Source organism: Notamacropus eugenii, chromosome 7, assembly GCF_028372415.1.
Source record: "Notamacropus eugenii isolate mMacEug1 chromosome 7, mMacEug1.pri_v2, whole genome shotgun sequence".
In the NCBI taxonomy this organism is placed as follows: domain Eukaryota; kingdom Metazoa; phylum Chordata; class Mammalia; order Diprotodontia; family Macropodidae; genus Notamacropus; species Notamacropus eugenii.
The window spans coordinates 38,385,395-38,402,735 of NC_092878.1; the positions used below are offsets into that span (position 1 = coordinate 38,385,395).

Genomic DNA, 17,341 nt, shown 5'->3' on the forward strand with positions numbered 1-17,341 from the left:
GAATAACTACAAAGTGATAAATTAAGATTTAACAATGAGTCCTATGGTCAATCATGACTGCCATTATTCTAAACATTTTTAGGTTTCCTTTTTTAGAATTCCTTTCAGAACTACTAAGTATCAGAGCTGGAAGGGATCTTAAACTAAGACCATTTTCCAACTCCTTTATTTTACAGATGAGAAAAACTAAGGGCAGAGAGCTCAAGAGACTTGCCATAAATCACAGTTAGCAGTCTATTCTTTTAAATTTCCTCAACTATAGTAAATAATCTTCTGAGTTTGAGACTCATTTTTTGAAATAAATAAAAGTTATGCGAAGCCTAATCATACAGTGAATAAATTCTAGGTGGAAAATAGCATTTTTGCTACCTCTCCCCTCAAATATGAGGTAACTATTAAGTAATAGCGCTGGTTTGCTTATAATTTGGTTTAGATTATTCCAAAATTGTTAAGCAGAGTTACCATAATGGGAGGATAGGTTCCAAAGTGACTCCATTAAAGGATAAATCATTCTGATAATTTATGCTACATACTTAAGTTATTTAATCAGCTGCATTACTTTGTAGTCATAATCTTATATAAGTCCCTTCAAATAGGATCACAGAACTGCAACAAGCATTTATCAACTATTATTTGTCATACTGTATTGGGTGCTGGGTTTATAAAGATAAAACCAAAACCAAACCAGTCTCTGCCCTCAAGAAACTTACATTCTATTAGAAGAAATCATGTATAGAGAAAATTAAATACAAAATAATTTCCAGGACATAGTTACGTACACTCTGATGAACAAGAACTATTGTCAACTTAAAATTGCTTTGGAAATCAGAATTATCTCCTTGGTTTTTACTGTGTTAATGGTTAGCCCAAACCCTACTGAGTAATTGAAAGATGAGGCTTTGCAATGTGTTGGGGCTTGATGCAATCAGCAAGTCCTAAAGGTCCTAAAAATGGTTCCTAACAGTATACTGAAAATGATAAAATTTATCACCTATCAAATTTCCACCGAAAATTTGGGTTAAACACTGTAAGTGATATATATAAGAGATAAATAAAATTAGAAAGAGTTTACTATCTTTTTTGGGGGGAAGGGAATTTGAAGTGGAGACAAGACAAGCAAAAAATAAAAATAAAATAAGCAAAAAAAAGACACAAAATGAACACAGAACACCACAAAAGAGTAACCAATAAGGTGCTGAAATGAATAGAATGTATAATGAGGGGATGAGATATGAGGAATCCAAAAATATCACCTTAAGGTTAAGTCAATTATCACCCCTATCACACCCATGCACCCTTAGAACACTAATCTCTTTCCTAAACTCCAATCATGTAGGATATCTATACTAAGATGTCTCTTCCACATCTCAAATCAATGTCCAAAACAGAAATCAATCTACTCTCCCCACAAATCCATTCTTCCTGTAGACTTCACAATTTCTGTACCACTGTTCTATTCATAAATAATTCCCTTTCCCTATACTTCCCCTGCAATATAGTCAGATGTCATGTCATCTATTCCACTTCCAAAATAGTTCACAAAGTTGTCCTATATTATCTCCACTCATACTATCAATACTCCAGTTCAGTGCCTAATTCTGATCACCTGGATTATTCTTAATAGTCCTCCAATTTTTCTCATTACTTTTAGTATCTCTAATCAGCAATCAAGGTTCCATGTAGTTGGCAAAATAATCTTCAAGTCTAACCATGTCACTGTCCTTCTCAAAAATCTTCAGCTTCCTATTTTCTCTAGAATAAAAGACAAACTTCTTAGGCTGTTAGTGAAATCCATTAAAGGCTTCTGGCTCACATTACCAACAAGATGGCAGATTAGATATCTTTTTCAATTCTCATGAACTCTCAAAACTCCCAACATAAAAATTGCATGCAAGAAGTAAAGTGATTGCAACTGTCTCCACAGACCAAAACACCAAGAAGTCTAAAGAGGTAACAATCCTGTGAATTAATGGTAAAGAAGGCTAACTCCTTAACACATTCACTAAGCATGACCCCCTCCATCAGTTCCCACACTGTGGCAGAGCTGTATAACCTGACTCAGTTTGTGCCCAGGGATGCCACTCTGCCTGATGCAGCAGTGGGCTATAATAGTAGTACTCAGCCAGAGAACTAAAGAGCAGAGGGAACTGGGGCACTATGCCAGGATCAGTTCTGTCCCCCCAAAAGTTACTTGCAGATGGGACTGATTTCACGAAATGTGAATTCTTCAATGTAAGAGAAGACTGAGTAAGCTTTGATACCCAATCTCACCAGGTCAATCAATCTGCCATCAGAGGGGGAGTTAGAAAGTATGCAATAGGGGACTACATGGGGAGAATATCACTAAAGACCTCAAGAGGAAGAAAATTCAGTATAAAACCGTAAATACAAGAAGCTACAGACAAAAAAAACTGAACCAACACCTGATTAGGCAGAGGTCTCTGTGCATTCTCAAAATAGCATGGTCCCACAGCAGGACCAATTGGTTCAAGAGAGAAATAACAAGGATAAAGAGCAGCATTTATGGCCCATACAGCAGAAATAGTAGGCAGAACAAAAAAACCACCTGAACCCCATAGAAACAAAAGAGAACAGTTGACTGAGAATGAAGAAACATAGAAGTAAGGAACAATCTGGAAGAAGAGAAGCAAAAAGCAATGCTAAAACATGATCTTAAAAATGTGATCTCCATGCTAGCAAAACATATCGATCTCAAAGATAAGATGCACAAAGACACTTGAGAATTATAAGTCTCCCAGAAGAACAAAGCAAATTAAAAAACCTAAACATAATAAAGGAAAAATTAATTCAAGAAAACAAATTGTTAAATTTTTAAAAAATGACAAGTAACTTCTGAACACAGAAAACAAAGTGCCAAGAGAAAGTATGGGATGGAGAAGGGCAGAGAGTAGAATGGACCACAAAATCAAGGACATGGGGAAATTTTTACCATTGGGGAATACTTCAATTTTCTCTAACTCCTGCAGGAACTGATGCTTTTAAGACTCAAGCATAACAGAAAAAAAGGGGCAGAGGAAGGAATTTACATCTTTTACAAAGTAACAGCATAGAAGTTGCTAAGAGAAAGAACTCAAAAATTACTTTAGTCGCTTTAAGAACAAAAAATAAAGAAGGAATAAAAAAGTGTAAGCACCATGAATCAAAGTCTTTAAGATACAGAAAAGAAAAAGAATGAAGATAATATGCAAAAAAAGAAAACAAATCAAAAGTTGAAGATGAGAGGAAGGGACTTGAGAGGCAGAAAAAAAGAAGGGAAAGAATTGGATACCCAAATTAAAAAAGAAAGAAAGAAAAGGGAATTAAGCTGAGCAAAATTAAGGTCAAAATGGTAATGAGGGGGCAAGGAATGGAGTGAAGGAGGGAACTGAGGGTAAGAGAAAGAGAAGCTGTGGGAACTGCCTTAATGAAGACCAAAGAGTAAAAAATAACTGAAGAGAAAAAAGTACCGTCTTTAAAGAGAAAGAGGCAATTTTTAAAATCCCATTAAGAAAAACACTACTAGTGACAAATGGAAGAAATTATAAACCTAACTTTCAAAACTTTAAAACTGAATGCATAAAACAATCCAATAAAATGAAAGAATAATAGATTGAATAAGAAAACAAAATACCACACTCAGGAATCTATAACAAATACACTTAAAAGGCAAATACGATAAAAATAAGAAGCTGGAACAAAATTTACTGTGCCTTTTTTTTTTTAATTAGGAGCTTCAAACAAACAAAGATAAAGGAAAAACAAAAATTCACAAAATAAAGAGATAAAGAAGGAAATCATATCATGTTAAATCATAAACTATTATCAATATTAAATTCATGTGCTGAAAATGCCTTAGTATCTAAATTCACTTTTATAGTTTACATATTTAATTTTTCCCTTTTAAAAATATTTATTTTTAACCTTCTTTTCCTTTTCAAATTGAGTTCCAAATTCTCTCCCTCCCCCTGAGAAGGCAAGCAAAATGACATCAATTATACATGTGAAATCATTCAAAATCTAGTAAATAAATTCATAAAGGAAAAATTAACTGAATTCTAGGAGTAAAACAAAATGCCGGCACTCCTCACTATTATTTGATATGGTGCAATACATACTTGACATAGTTCTACTTCTATGCTAGAAGTAACAAGAAGACATGAGGAAAGAATTAAAATGAAAAAGAGAGGCAAAGAGAAAAAAAACCATATTCCCATGTAATGATAGGACAGTTAACTTTGTACTCATGATAAGAGACTAAATGTCACCCCTCAGTACGTGAAGGAGAATTGCAAACTTATAACAAACACATAAAAGAATAAGCCAAATGACTAATAAAAAATGCCAATCGAAACAATCTTCTGGTTCACCCTGCAACGGGCAAAGATAACAAGAAATAGAACAGCCTATGGCGGAGGGGTGTAGGAAGATGGGCACACTAGCACAGTGCTGGTAGAGCTGTGAAGCAGTACTCTGGAGAGCAATTTGGGATTATGCCAATGAAGTGACTAAAATGTCCATGGCCTTTGATCCAACACTGGCCTTATCCTCTGAGTAGGCACTAATAAAAAGCAATGTTTTTATATACCAAAATTTACAGTAATATTTTTGTAAATATTGGAAGTAGAGAACTGGAAACAAAGGAGATGCCCCTTATTGGGGGAACGGCTAAACAAATTACAGTATACAAATGGGATGGAATATTATTGTGCTACAAGAAATGACAAATATGCAAACCGACAAGCATGGAAAGACACGAAATGATGCAGAATTAAGTAAGCCAAGTCAAAATAACAATATACACAGTAGCTACAAGAGTATAAATGGAAAGAACCACCTCCACAAAATAACTGAAACTGAGTGCTGTAAAATCATAAAGAATAGATATGAGAAATTATCCCCCTTCTTCCTCCAAATCCACTTCAGAGAAGGGGGGTTTGTAGGTGTGGAACATTGCATGTATTTTCTGATGTCTCGATTGGTTTTGTTGATTTTGCTCCTCTCCTTTTATCTTAAAAAAAAATATTTGTTATAGGACAGCAAAGGAGAGGACTAATACTGAAAGAAATTGTGGCTCTGTTAAAAGATATCAAAAAAATTATTTAAAAAAATAAAATAAACCATTTTCTGGGTCCAGTCTATCTTTCCAGACTTAATTCCTATTACTCCAGCCACAGGGTTACATTCCTGCTAAAATCAACTACTAGATGCTTCTCAAATTTGCATTTCATCTCCACATCCATGTTTTTATTTGCACAGGTTGTCTGCACTACCTCACTTGGAAGGCATCCCTGCCTTACCCACCCTCTCAGAATTTTCACCTTCATTTTGCTGTTAGCTGAAGAGCCATCTCTAACTCTCCCCAGGTGTTAATATTCTCTCCATCCTTAATTTACTTTAAAATTGTTATCTGGTTCCATATGATGTCTCCCTCAACAGAAGGTAAGCTCCCTGGAGGGCAGACCCTTCTGACTGTCTTTGGAGGCTCCACTTCTTTCAGTTTTTGTTGGCGTTCAGTCCTTTCCATGACTCAATCTTTATGACCCCATGGCAGGTTTCCTTTTGGCCAAGATGATGGAATGGTCTGCCATGACCTTCTCCAGTTCATTTTACAGATGAGGAACTGAAATAGGGTTGTGACTTACACAGCTAGCAAGTGCTTTGCCCTGCCCTGAATTTACTACGTACTTAAAACTTTAGCCCAAGAGGATTGCCCCTCTCATGAAAATCACTGTGATGTAGCAAGACTAAGCTACACTGCCCATGGAGCCAGAAGAACTGGACTGCAGACGGCCACATCTCTGTTACTATGTAGCCGCTGACAAGTCACTTAACATCCTGAGCATGAGCTGCTTTCTTACGGTAAGAAAGGTCCTGTGATCCTTCAAAGAGACTTAAGGAGGACAGCGATTATTATTTCAACCCCAAACCTAACCTATCTGGACCATCTGTGGAACTCCAATGCCTGCTGCTGGTGACGATGACGAGCAGAAATATAAATTCTAAGATCTAACAGGTACTGGAAAGGAGGCGGCCATCTGTGGTTTTTTATGACATGGGTTCGTGCCATCGACCCTTTGGCACACGTACACCTACCCACCTTTTCTGAATGTTTTTAAATCATTGAAGAAAATAATCGATTTCAATTAGAGATGGGTGAAAATAGGGGAGCAGTTCTGTAATGCTTTTCACTGGGGGAGCCCCATGTAAGAAAGGTGACAGAAAACGGGAAGTCATGGATGGAAGACATACATTCGTTAAATGCCCATTCCAGGCCGGGTGGACAGCCGGGCAAGGGAGCCCCAAAGGCATCCCGGGGCACGCGAGGCTCGACTTTCTTTCGCTGCCCGCCTCCCAGGTAAGCTGGGGAGCAGAGCGCCCCAGACCAAGCTCCTAACAAACAGGGACGTGGTCACCGCTGGTACATGCGTGTCCATGATACCGGGCACGGATGAGGCGGCGGAACAAGTGGGCGACACCGACTGCGCGCCGGGCGCCGGGGGTGGGGGGGATCTCGTCTAAGTGCAGAGAAGCTGAGGCCGAGCAAAAAGAGGGGCCCAGCGAAGCCCCAAGGAGGCTCACTCCATGGGGGATGCGGCCAAGGGGAGCGCAAAAGCAGGGCGGCGAAGCGGGGGAGCACAGAGGGGTCCGGGCTAGGCAGGCTGCGCCAGCCCGGAGGGAGGACGGAAGGAGGCTGCTCTGGAGCGCAGCGGGAGGGATGAGCCTCCGGGCCTGGACCCGCGAGGCTGGCCGCCGCGGGGGCATCAGGAAGGAGGCGACGTCTGCCCGGGGGCGCCTGGACGGGATTCTCGCCCTTCCTCCCAGAGGCCCAGAGCCCCACTCTCCGGGCCAGTTTCCCTCCTCTGCTCTTGCACTATCACTTACCTCCTCGGCCCTCCCTCAGCACTCTTTCGTCTTCCCTTCCTACCTCCCTCCCTTTCCAATTCTTCTCTACGGGGAGCCCGGATGAAAAAAGGCTGAGCGCAACTTCAGCAACAGCGGCAGCCGCCACTGCCCGCCAACAGCAAGCGCCGACTGGCAGCCGCCATCTTGGGGGCGGAGCGAAAATGAGGGGCGGGGTTAATTGGGAGCTACCACTTCTTCCCGGGAGAAAGAGGAACGGCGGGGGGCGCAAAGAGTGAATCGCCCCGGCCTGGGGAGGTTCCGCACAAGCCACACTGGTGAACAAGTCTCAGAATTTGAAGTCCGCCAGGAGGCCAAGGACAAACAAGCAAAGGAGCGAAGGCGTGACTTTCCAGCGCTCCCCGCCCTTCCCCCAGCGTACGGAATGGTTGCGTCCCGCAGGACGTCACGGCGCCAGAGGCCTGGGCCGGAGTCCTCGAAGGGAGCTGCTGCCCTTGGCGGAGCTCTTAGCGCTCGGCGTGCCGGCCTCCAGGTGAGTCGGGGGATTTGAGAGGGGAACAGAGGCCGGGGAGGTTCCGAGGGTGGGCTTCAGTTTCTTTAGTGCAGGCTCACGGTCGCCCCCCGGAGAACGGGCGGTGGGGACGGGGTATCCGGGAGGGCGGAGGACGTTCAGGACCCCTGGGCCCTGCTCTGGTGGCCGCTGCTCGGACCCCCTGAGGAGTAGGGAAGGGAGCTTATTCTCTGGGGAGACATCTGTGACCTCCACGAGGACAGGGGCCTCGTCCTCCCAGGGACTAGGGCTGCGCTTTGGTTCATGGGGGCTTCGCGGGACGACAGCAGAGACTGTCAGTCAGTTAACATATTAAGCGCCTACTGCATACCAGGCACGGTGCCCAGTTCTTGGAAAGTTGGCATATTGGGAGTGAGTTCCTGTGTTACACCACCCGTAGATTACAGGCTAGGGCAGTATTTAGGGCAGGTGACGGTTTCCCTTTAAATTGTCCTTAAATTCAAGGTTTGGGTACAACCACAAAATTGAATTCAGTTTCATCGATTTTTATCATTTGTTATTGGAAAGATATTAGTTGGTACTTTTATTCCCAGCCCCTAGGCACAATACCTTTGCATCCTTTGGGAAACTGCCTTCTTAAATACACCGATACCAATGGCAGTCACATGTTAAGAAAAATAAACCTGAAGAGAATACAAATTTAAAATCAGTACAAGTGACAGCCTGGTGCAGTGGAACGTGCACTGGACTGGAAGTAGAAAACTATTCAGTTTGAGGCTATGCTAGAAATTTAACTTCTGGACCAGCAAAAAGTCAGGAAGACCTGAACTAAAGTCCATACTCAGACACTTAATACTTGTGTGAGCATGAGAAAGTCATTTAACCTCTGCCTCAGTTTCCTCATCTGTTAGCCAATCAGTAGGCATTTATCAGTTGTCTATTATGTGTCAGGCACTGTGCTAAGTGCTGCAGTTTCCCCCACACGGTTCACACACACCACGAAGGCAAAAGATTGACTACTATGTACAAAAAAGATACATGTAGAATAAATTAGAGATGATCAGCGGAGGGTAGGCACTGGCATTAAGGCTTACTAAGTGAAGGCTCCTTTGTAGAAGATGGGATTTTAACTGGGACTTAAGGGAAGTTTAGGAAGCAGAAGATGAGAGGGAGGGCACGGACAGCAAGTGTCAAGTCTGGAGATGATGTATCTCTTTTGAGGAATATCAAGGAAGCCAGTGGTACTGATGGTAGATTAAATGAAGGGGTGGAAGTGGTGAGAAAATTGGAAAGGTAGGAGGTGACCGGTAGATTAAGGGCTTTTTGAATGCCACACAGAGAATTTTATATTTGATCCTGGGGGCGATGAGAAACCAATGGAGTTATTGAATACAGGACTGGCGTGGTCAGATTTGTGCTTTTGGAATTTGATGCTGAGTGGAGGATAGGCTGAAGTGGAGTGAGATTTGAGGCAGGGAGTCCAACCAGAAGGTTATTTAGGAATAATACGAGCACCTACATCACAGGGTTATTGCAAGGACACGGCTTGCAAAACCCTATGTAAATGCTATAATTATTTATGTAGCACTTAATGTTTTTCACAGCATTTTGCATACATTATCTTCTTTGATCTTCACAACATTCCTGTGAAGTAAGTACTACAGATACTATTAAAATAAAGGTTTTAGATTAAATGATCTTTATGGTTCCTTTCTACTCAGATTTTCTACAAAATTATGGAGACTAAGAACTGTATATGTAGCTGTTTCACTGTAAGCTCATATTAATAGCTAACCTTTATATAGCACTTTAATAGAATAGAGAGTGAACTTTTGATGTCATTAGTAGAGACAACTCTTCAAATGATTAAACTTCTTCTACCTATCCTGCTTAGCATCTTCTCTGCTGCACTTTATAATGTTGAAAAGTTGCCTAGGTTACTTTGAGGCGAAGACTTACCTTTTGTTTGCAAATTTGAATCCAGGTCTAGCTGACTTCCAGGCTGGCTCTACTATGCCCATGTTTCCTCTAACTTCACATAATTAACTAACTGTGTCCTCGCAACCCTGTAGGTTGATACAGAGTTATAGCCATTTTGCAGATGAGTAATTTAAGGCCAAGAAAGCTGAAATGACTTGATCGTAGACACAGCTATAGTGTCAGGAATGGGCTTTGGATACTTCCTGACCCCAAGTCCAGCGTTGTTACACCAAGCTGTTTCTCACAGAATAAATCAGTCATATTTAAAACTCAGCCTAGTGGTCAGTTTCACATGGCAACTTATGGTTTTTCAAAACCTCTAACTGCTGTAAATATTATGTTCTAAAATGCATATTATAGTCATGTGGTTTTTTTTCTTTTTGTAAATGATGATTATAGTTATAACTCCAGAATAATAACTTGAGTTGTGACATTCCAGCAGGTAAGGGCTGTAATGTTGTTCAGTTTTCATAAAAGTAGTCCAGATAAGTTAGGAGTACTTTTGATAGTGATAACCTATTGATTAAATGTGAGGATGTTGTCATATAGATAAGAGTTTTAAAACTGGAACAGATCATGCGATCAATCCAGTGTTTTCCAGTAACCATACTTTTAGTCAGTAAAGTGGGCAGGGGGAGTGAGGGTGCATGTTTTCTCCATATATGACAGCTCTTTCCTCCAAGGCTGACACATAGGAACAGAGAACTTGAAATAAGGAGCTACAGTTGGAAGCAAAAAGACCCAAGAAGAAGAATTAGAAGTAGGAACTATTAGAAGTCAAAGTTTTGTGGATCAGTCAGAATTGCAGAGAGGCAGGAGGAAGTTTTCACACTGGGAGTTTCTTATATGAAGGAAATCACATTTCTGGACTCCAGTCCCCCCTCAAAGAACTGCCTTGGTCCAGTGGTTGGGAAACAAGGATCAGAAAAGATCCAGCCATGGGCTTCTTGAACTACCCACATTTTCTCCCTTAAATCCTTCTGTTTCTTTGACCTTCTGCCATTACTGCACTGCAAAACTCTTTAACCCTGGGTAGCTCCTAACACATAGGAATTACCTCTTCTCTTTGTCTTTCTGACCTGCCAAACATGGAGGAAATTATGAAATCTTGTTGACCTGGGTCAGCTGTTCAGTCTCAACTGAAATCCCAGTGCCCCGTAGCATTCCTTTTATTGATGTCTTATTGCCCATTACATTTTCCACAAAGGCAATTGGAAACATTCCTTAAGTGCCCAGTTCATCTCACTCCACCTTATTTTTATCAATTGATTTTGCCTTCAACTTCCTGAGAAGACTGAAGTCATCCAATATGAAATCCCTTGTCTTGGTGTAATGGAAGGATCACTGTGTTTGGAGTCATAAGGCCTGGGTTTGAATCCTGATGGCTGCTTAATATCTGGCATTATCACTTGAAATCTTAGCCTTAGTTTCTTTTCCATAAGATGAAGTGGTTTGACTATCTGATATTTACAATCCATTCCATCTTTTAAACATTTTGATTATATAAGTGTTCCCCTGTTTCAGAGGTGTCAGACATACCTGGCAATCCTAAGTGCTGCCTGAATTAGATTGAAATATAATTGGGAAATACCTTAACAAAATAAATAAAAATACAGTAGAACATAGATAATATTAACATGTGCTTTTCTAAGTCAATGTGCTGCCCCACAAGGATTATGGTCCCATTTTTGAGTTTGATACCACTGCTGTAAATCTGCTGTCTTCAGCTATTTCTCCCTTTTCTTATCTATAATCTCAAAGGAAGAAGTGGCCTTCCTGACAGAAGCTAACCCCTCTACTTGTTTCCTCAATTCCAAAAGGAATCTTTGATGCAACCATGGTCATCAATCCTTCATGTATCACCATGCTCTCTTCCAATGGCCTCTTTCCCTCAGCCTACATTCTTAGATCTCTAGATCCTTAAAAAAAAAAAAAAAATTTTCCTTAGAAGCAACTAAGAGGTTTCATAGATGGAATGTTGGGACTGGACTCAGGAAGACCTGAATTTAAATTTGGCCTCACACATTTTACCTGTTTTCTTCCTTTTCCTTAACTGTAAAATGGAGATAACAACACATACTTCAAAGGGTTATTTGAAGGATCAAATGAGCTATTTCTAAAGTGCTTTAGCACAGTGTCTGACACTCTTCCCTTTGACCCTGCTTACCTCCTCAAGCTATCATCTCTCTTCTCCTTTACTGCCAAACTTGTAGGGAGAAGAATCAGGACTTCTTGCTTCTCCACACACTGACTTAAACCCTGCCTCTACCACTATACTGAAGCACCACTTTCTAAGATCACTAATGATTTTATTGCTAAATGCAATGGCTCTTTCCCATTTTCATCCTCCTTGACTTCTTCATGGCCTTTGGAAACATGAAGCACTCCTTGATAACTTCTTCACTGACATTTAAGATTCCTCTTCTTCATGAGAGTTATCTTTTTTTTTTTCTGGTTTCTTTTCTTCCTCCTGACCCTTAAGTGTATATTTCCCTTAAAATTTTCCCCTTGGCTCTTATCTTTTCTCTCCACCCTCTGCCCCTTGGTGATGTCATGTACTCCCATGATTTTATTAGTAACCATGCAAAAGAATCTCAAATTTCTATCTTCCCTCCCAACCTTTCCCTAAAGTCCTAGTCCCATATGGCTGCTATGTATTTCCATGTGAGTTATCCTGCCAACACCTCAAATTTGAACATGTCCAAAACAATACTCCTCAATTTTCTCCTCCTTACCTCATTTGCTTCTTTTAATTAGTGCCAGCTTCCTGGTCACCCAAGCTATCTATAGATATGCAGAACCTACCACAAGTGCCTTGCATATTAAGTGTTTAATAAATGATGAATTTAACTGAACTGAACTTTAGACTTTCCTGGGCATGAGTTCTTCCCTGAAGCCATTTCATTTATATATTACCATACTTTATCTCTTATCACTTTTCCCCCCCTCTTCTCTCACTATTACTGATGCTGAATTTGTCATATTGAATCCCTTCCTCCCTTTTACCCTGTCATACCACTCCAGACACTAAAAGTACACTTTCTGTGGTTTGTTTACAAAGGAAAAAAGAAGATATAGATCCAGAAAAACTATGTCAAAGTAAGAAAATAAAAATATACCAAAATCAGCTAACTATCAATAAAAAGCTACTTGGTGCCCAAATTGTTGCTACTTAAATTTCTTGAGCTGTTCTCTCTAGTCACAGTTCCTTGACCCTAGCTTGGATATTTATGATTCCCTTTAGACTGAATCATTTATTCCTCCTCATGACCCCCAAATGATCATATCTTCTATGCTAGAACATTCCAGAGATTATTTGGGGATTCATCCACTAGTAATAGCAACAACTAACACTTAGATAGTGCTTTGTGTTTATAAAGCGCTTTGCATGCATTACCTCATTTGACCCTCACAGAACAATTCTTTGAATTATTTTTATCCTCATTTTACATTTGAGGAAAGTCAGAAAGCATCAAAAGAATTTAAGTGCAAATCTTACTAAGTCTGATACTATTTCTGCCATATCACACTGTGGATTAAACTTATTTGTCTGCTATATAACGTCTGGTTCACTCTCATTCAAAAAGCTTCCTGCATGCATGGTGGATTTTTGGTATTTTCTCCCTTTTTAAAAAGAGAATTCCTAATAAGAAACTCCCTCTATCCGTGCAGATCTTAAGAGTCTGAGAGTGTTAAATGTGAGGTTAAATGCTACCAGGATGTGTTAATATGCCTTCCTGACTCCCAAATGGTATAGAAACTCAATAAAAAGAATTAAAGGAAGAATTAAGGATCGACATTAAAATTCTCAGAATTTAAAAAAGAAAAACACAACCATTTATTTAGAATAAGCTATAGAAAATCTCACTAAAGCAGTGGACATTAAAAAAGATTGATCTTCTAGGATGAAATAAATGCTCTGTTTGCATGTCTTCATTCCATCCTCATCATTCAACTAAACCTACTCTTTTCAGTGAATGCTAGTGGCTTCTTTCCAATTTTCATCTTTCTTGACCTTTCTGCACCCTTTGACACTGTCAGTTCCTTTCTTCTCTTTGATATGAGACTGTTTTATGTCCCCAACTAGATCATAAGCTCCTTGAAGGCAAGGACTATGTTCTTAAATCATCTTTGTATTCCATTCAGAACATAGTAGGGTCTTCACACAGTAGTTACTCAGTAAATGTTTGCTGACTTCATTCATCTTGGAAAGTTTTTAAGTGACTTATCCAAAGGATTAAAAGATTTAGAGAAAGAAAGGACCTTCCGTAGAGATGATCTTCATCTACCAGCCTCATTTTGCAGTAGTGGAAAATGGCCTCACAGTTTAAGTCACTTACCTGGGTCATATAACTAGTTCATCACAGAATTTAGAGCTGAGAAGAACCACAGAAATTCTTTAGTCTAACTAACTCCTTTATTTTATAGATGTGGAAATTGAGGCTCAAATAGGTGAACTGATTGACTTAAGACCCTAAAGATGGTACGTAGCAAAGTTAGGATTCTTAATCCATTTCTCTTTTCATTATTACACATTGCCTTCTGCGTATTCCTTCGTCTCTACGTAAAATTAAGCATAATTTGGTTTCTTTCCTTAAAAAAATATTTTTAAAACCCCCATAATTAGTTTTGCAGTTCATTCATTTGGAGGAAATTGAATGGAAAGATTACTGACTCTGGGATCTGAGTATCTGGATTTATATCTTACCTCTGTTGCTGTGTAACTTTGCTTGACTTCCCTGGTTCTGTTTCCTCCTCTGTAAAATGAGTTGTAGAAGAGGGCCTTTGAGGCCCCTTCCAGCTCTAAATCTGCTCTTCCTCCTTGAAATTCTTTGCAATGAAATCTGAATTTAGGACCTAATTTTAGTCTTTGTGAAGAGGTTTTTATATTAACTTGTAAATATCTACTGAAAAACCCTGCTTTGCAGATTTCAGTTTTCTTGGAGCATCAGCATTTGTATGGATATTGGAAATCAGTATTTCTCTATCTTATCTTTAGTACTACAGTTAGCACCTTTCTTAAAGATACTAAGATCTACTATTCTGACCTCCCTGCTAACAAGCTTTTTTGTTATGCTTATATTTTTCTTTTTAGTAGTCATAAATAACATTTCAGTAGATATAATAGTAGTACTTTTGATCTTCCAGCGAAAAAATGTCACAAAAACTAAAATAATTCTAAATTAATTTTATGAGGTGGATTAATTTGCCAGTTATAGCTTCCATTTTGAAGACAGGGAAAGGGAGAAGCAGTGTTATGAAGCTCTTTTATCTTAATTCATGCAGAGATGAAAGAAAGTTCCCTATGCAACAAAACAGTTATCAAAGTACTTTTTGTGGTAGCAAAGAACTGGAAACAAAGTGGATGTTCATTGATTGGGGAATAGCTAAACAACTGTGGTTCATGAATATCAATGTGACTCTGCCTCAAAAAGAAAAAGCATGACTAATACAAAGAAGTATGGAAAGATTTGCCTGAATAGTGAATTAAGTAGAGCCAGGAGAATAGCATACACAATAATTAGAACAATGTGGAGCGAACAACCCCTACCACAAAACAATTAAAACAGATTGCTGCAAAAAAGACTGTAAGATTATTGTGATTAGGAATTTTTCATGTGTCATATTCCTATCACTGGTGCCTAGGACAGTGCCTGGAACATAATATGTACTAAATGTTTTTTTATTTTGTTTTTCTTAAATCAACTTGTATACTAGTCTATGCTACTGCTACCCTTTATCTTCATCATATGAATTTTAGACACTACGTATCATGTCATCTTGAGTAACTTATATGCCCCTCAGTGCCTAACAATTCAATACTCATAAATAAATTCAACACTAATTATTGAATGAATCAGTTAATGAAGCCCAAAGGATTTAAACAAGTTAATAGTTTAAAGGGAACTTCAGTATTCATATTTGCCCCTTCTCTTCCACTAAATACTTCCTATTTTAGGTGAAATTTTAGAGAGTTTTCAAAATCACATATAATTATCTTGTTATGCATTTTTCTTTCCCTTTTTTTTAAGCAATCATGGTGAATTTGATTCAGGCTGTGCGTGACCACTGGGTTCATATTCTGGTACCAATGGGATTTGTCATTGGCTATTATATGGACAAGAGAAGTGATGAAAAACTAACTGCTTTCCGGAATAAGAGCATGTTATTTAAAAGGTCAGTTTATATATTTGTTTTCTAAACCTGTTAACTGATTTTTTTTTACAGTACTCAGTTAGCCAATAGTATTCTGCATTCAGCATAAAATAAACAAGTTATTACATCCCCTTCAGAATCTCATTAAAATGCTATCATCAAAAAAAATTCTCTTAAAATAAAATTGGTAAGGCATATTAATAGAATGAGGACAGTAGTCCTTGTGTTTCAAAACTTCATTTATTAAGTTATTTGGAACTTGGAACATATTTTCCCATAAGAACATTGTTGTTTGGGTATTTCCAAAATCTCAAAAAATTGATTTTGCCCATACTTAAGAGATATATAACTTTACCAGTGTGGGTACTTCTTCCAGTAATGCATCTCAAAACCCCTATATGAATTAGGAGACAATGTGAGACTTGTTATGGCTAAAAAATTCATCACTATATTATTAACCTACTGATGAGTCTTAGATGAACTTCATCCTGGAAGCCCTTCCAATCTTGCAGGACCCAAGATCATTTCCATGTCATGATTAAGTGTTGGTAGAACACAATGATAACAATGCTTTTGTGTATTTTATATTTTTCAAACCCAAGTCTCATTTGATCCATAATATAGCTAAAATAATACTAATAGTAGTCCTAAAGGTTTAGTTTAAGTCCCACCAGGTCCAGAAAAGAAAGGTTTGGAGGAAGGTACATCAGGTGCAAAGGTTGGGAAGGGTGACTCAGGAATTAGGTATAGACTGACACTTGCAGATGTAACAGTGGGAGTTCCTCTGGTAGGCCATTAGCAGAGGAAGGTTCCAGAAGCAAGCTGCTTATATAGTTGTTTACAGATATTTTTCAAGTCAAATATTCCTAAGTCAAGAGGCTACCTATACTTTGGGTAGATCTAGTTACTGTACCTCAGGAAATATATAATGGAGCTGGAGAAGGTCCACAGAAGCACACCCAAAAAAATCAAGGTGATAGAGGCTTCCATATAAAGTTAGACTAAAACAGGAATTGGGCTGAGAATTTGAGAGAAATTAATGAAATCATGAAAGATAAGGATGAAATGTATGCCTTTCAGAATACTGGACAAAACATCTTGAATGAGAACTTACATTTATATAGCATTTTACTTGTTAAGTCTCTGAAGGATAAAAGAAATAGTTTGAGGGTACTGAGAAAGAATATAATCTAACATGATAAGCAGTAACCTTAATAGAATTTATTACCCAAAAGAGGGGCTTCCGCAATATGGGACTGGGGAATAAGAATGAAAAATAAAGGCAAAAATCAAATTTGACTAGGTTTTCCCTTTTCCCCTACTATTTTCAGGTAGAATATTATACATCATTTACACTAATTGATATGCCTTTGGTTTTAACTGAAAAGGTATCATAAAAACAAAGCATTACCATATTTTGAATATGTTATAAAGTCATAAGATCAATTTGGATCTAAAGGAACCTTAAGGGGCTTGCCAGAGCTCACAGAAAGTCTAGCAAGTCAGGATTAGAACTAGGACTTCTAACTACAAATCTACTTCTCTTTCCATTACACTAGTGTCTCATAAAATACAGTCAAATTAACAAAATAAAAAATAGTAAGTTAAACTTCCCTGAACTTTCTTTTTTCCTCTTGTAAAAATTGTTATTTAAATATTTGTCTTTTATCCCTCTTTTTCCTTCTACACAGGGAACTAAAACCTAATGAAGAAGTTACCTGGAAATGAAGGCTTTGGCTGAATTGAGAAATTTTTATGTTGAATAAAAATATTTTATGAAAGAAATGAAAAATGCTTTTCATGTTGTCCTAATTATAATGAGTTCGTATTTCA

At 38.6% G+C, this 17,341-nt stretch overlaps 2 protein-coding genes across 4 annotated transcripts in view; one reads left to right on the top strand and one right to left on the bottom strand.

Moving 5' to 3' along the window:
• The window catches only part of CPSF2 (cleavage and polyadenylation specific factor 2), a 30,945-nt gene extending 23,874 nt beyond the window's left edge, over positions 1-7,071 (bottom strand). Inside the window, exon 1 of one of the 2 annotated variants that reach the window (XM_072622778.1) lies at positions 6,883-7,071. The gene's annotated coding sequence lies outside the window, so the exon portion shown is untranslated. Of the gene's footprint in view, positions 1-5,318; positions 5,380-6,882 lie in introns of those variants that run through there. The other variant, XM_072622779.1, reaches the window with a different exon arrangement.
• Positions 7,072-7,284: 213 nt separating this feature from the next.
• On the top strand, positions 7,285-17,300 carry NDUFB1 (NADH:ubiquinone oxidoreductase subunit B1). 2 transcript variants are annotated; one of them, XM_072622781.1, is made up of 4 exons: positions 7,301-7,393; positions 13,781-13,835; positions 15,385-15,529; positions 17,200-17,300. In XM_072622781.1, the coding sequence occupies exons 3-4, from the start codon at positions 15,390-15,392 to the stop codon at positions 17,234-17,236; spliced, it is 177 nt and encodes a 58-aa protein (XP_072478882.1). In that variant the 5' UTR covers positions 7,301-7,393; positions 13,781-13,835; positions 15,385-15,389; the 3' UTR covers positions 17,237-17,300. The 2 variants fall into 2 exon arrangements, with proteins under 2 accessions (XP_072478881.1, XP_072478882.1); XM_072622780.1 differs by lacking the exon at positions 13,781-13,835 and having other exon boundaries at positions 7,285-7,393.
• Positions 17,301-17,341: the final 41 nt, after the last annotated feature.

What these genes read in the sequence shown, in the direction of transcription:
- NDUFB1 (XM_072622780.1), top strand. Translation starts at nt 15,390, where the DNA reads ATGGTGAATTTGATTCAGGCTGTGCGTGACCACTGGGTTCATATTCTG. An exon ending in AAGAGCATGTTATTTAAAAG is followed by an intron (nt 15,530 to 17,199) that starts GTCAGTTTATAT and finishes CCTTCTACACAG; the next exon opens with GGAACTAAAACCTAATGAAG.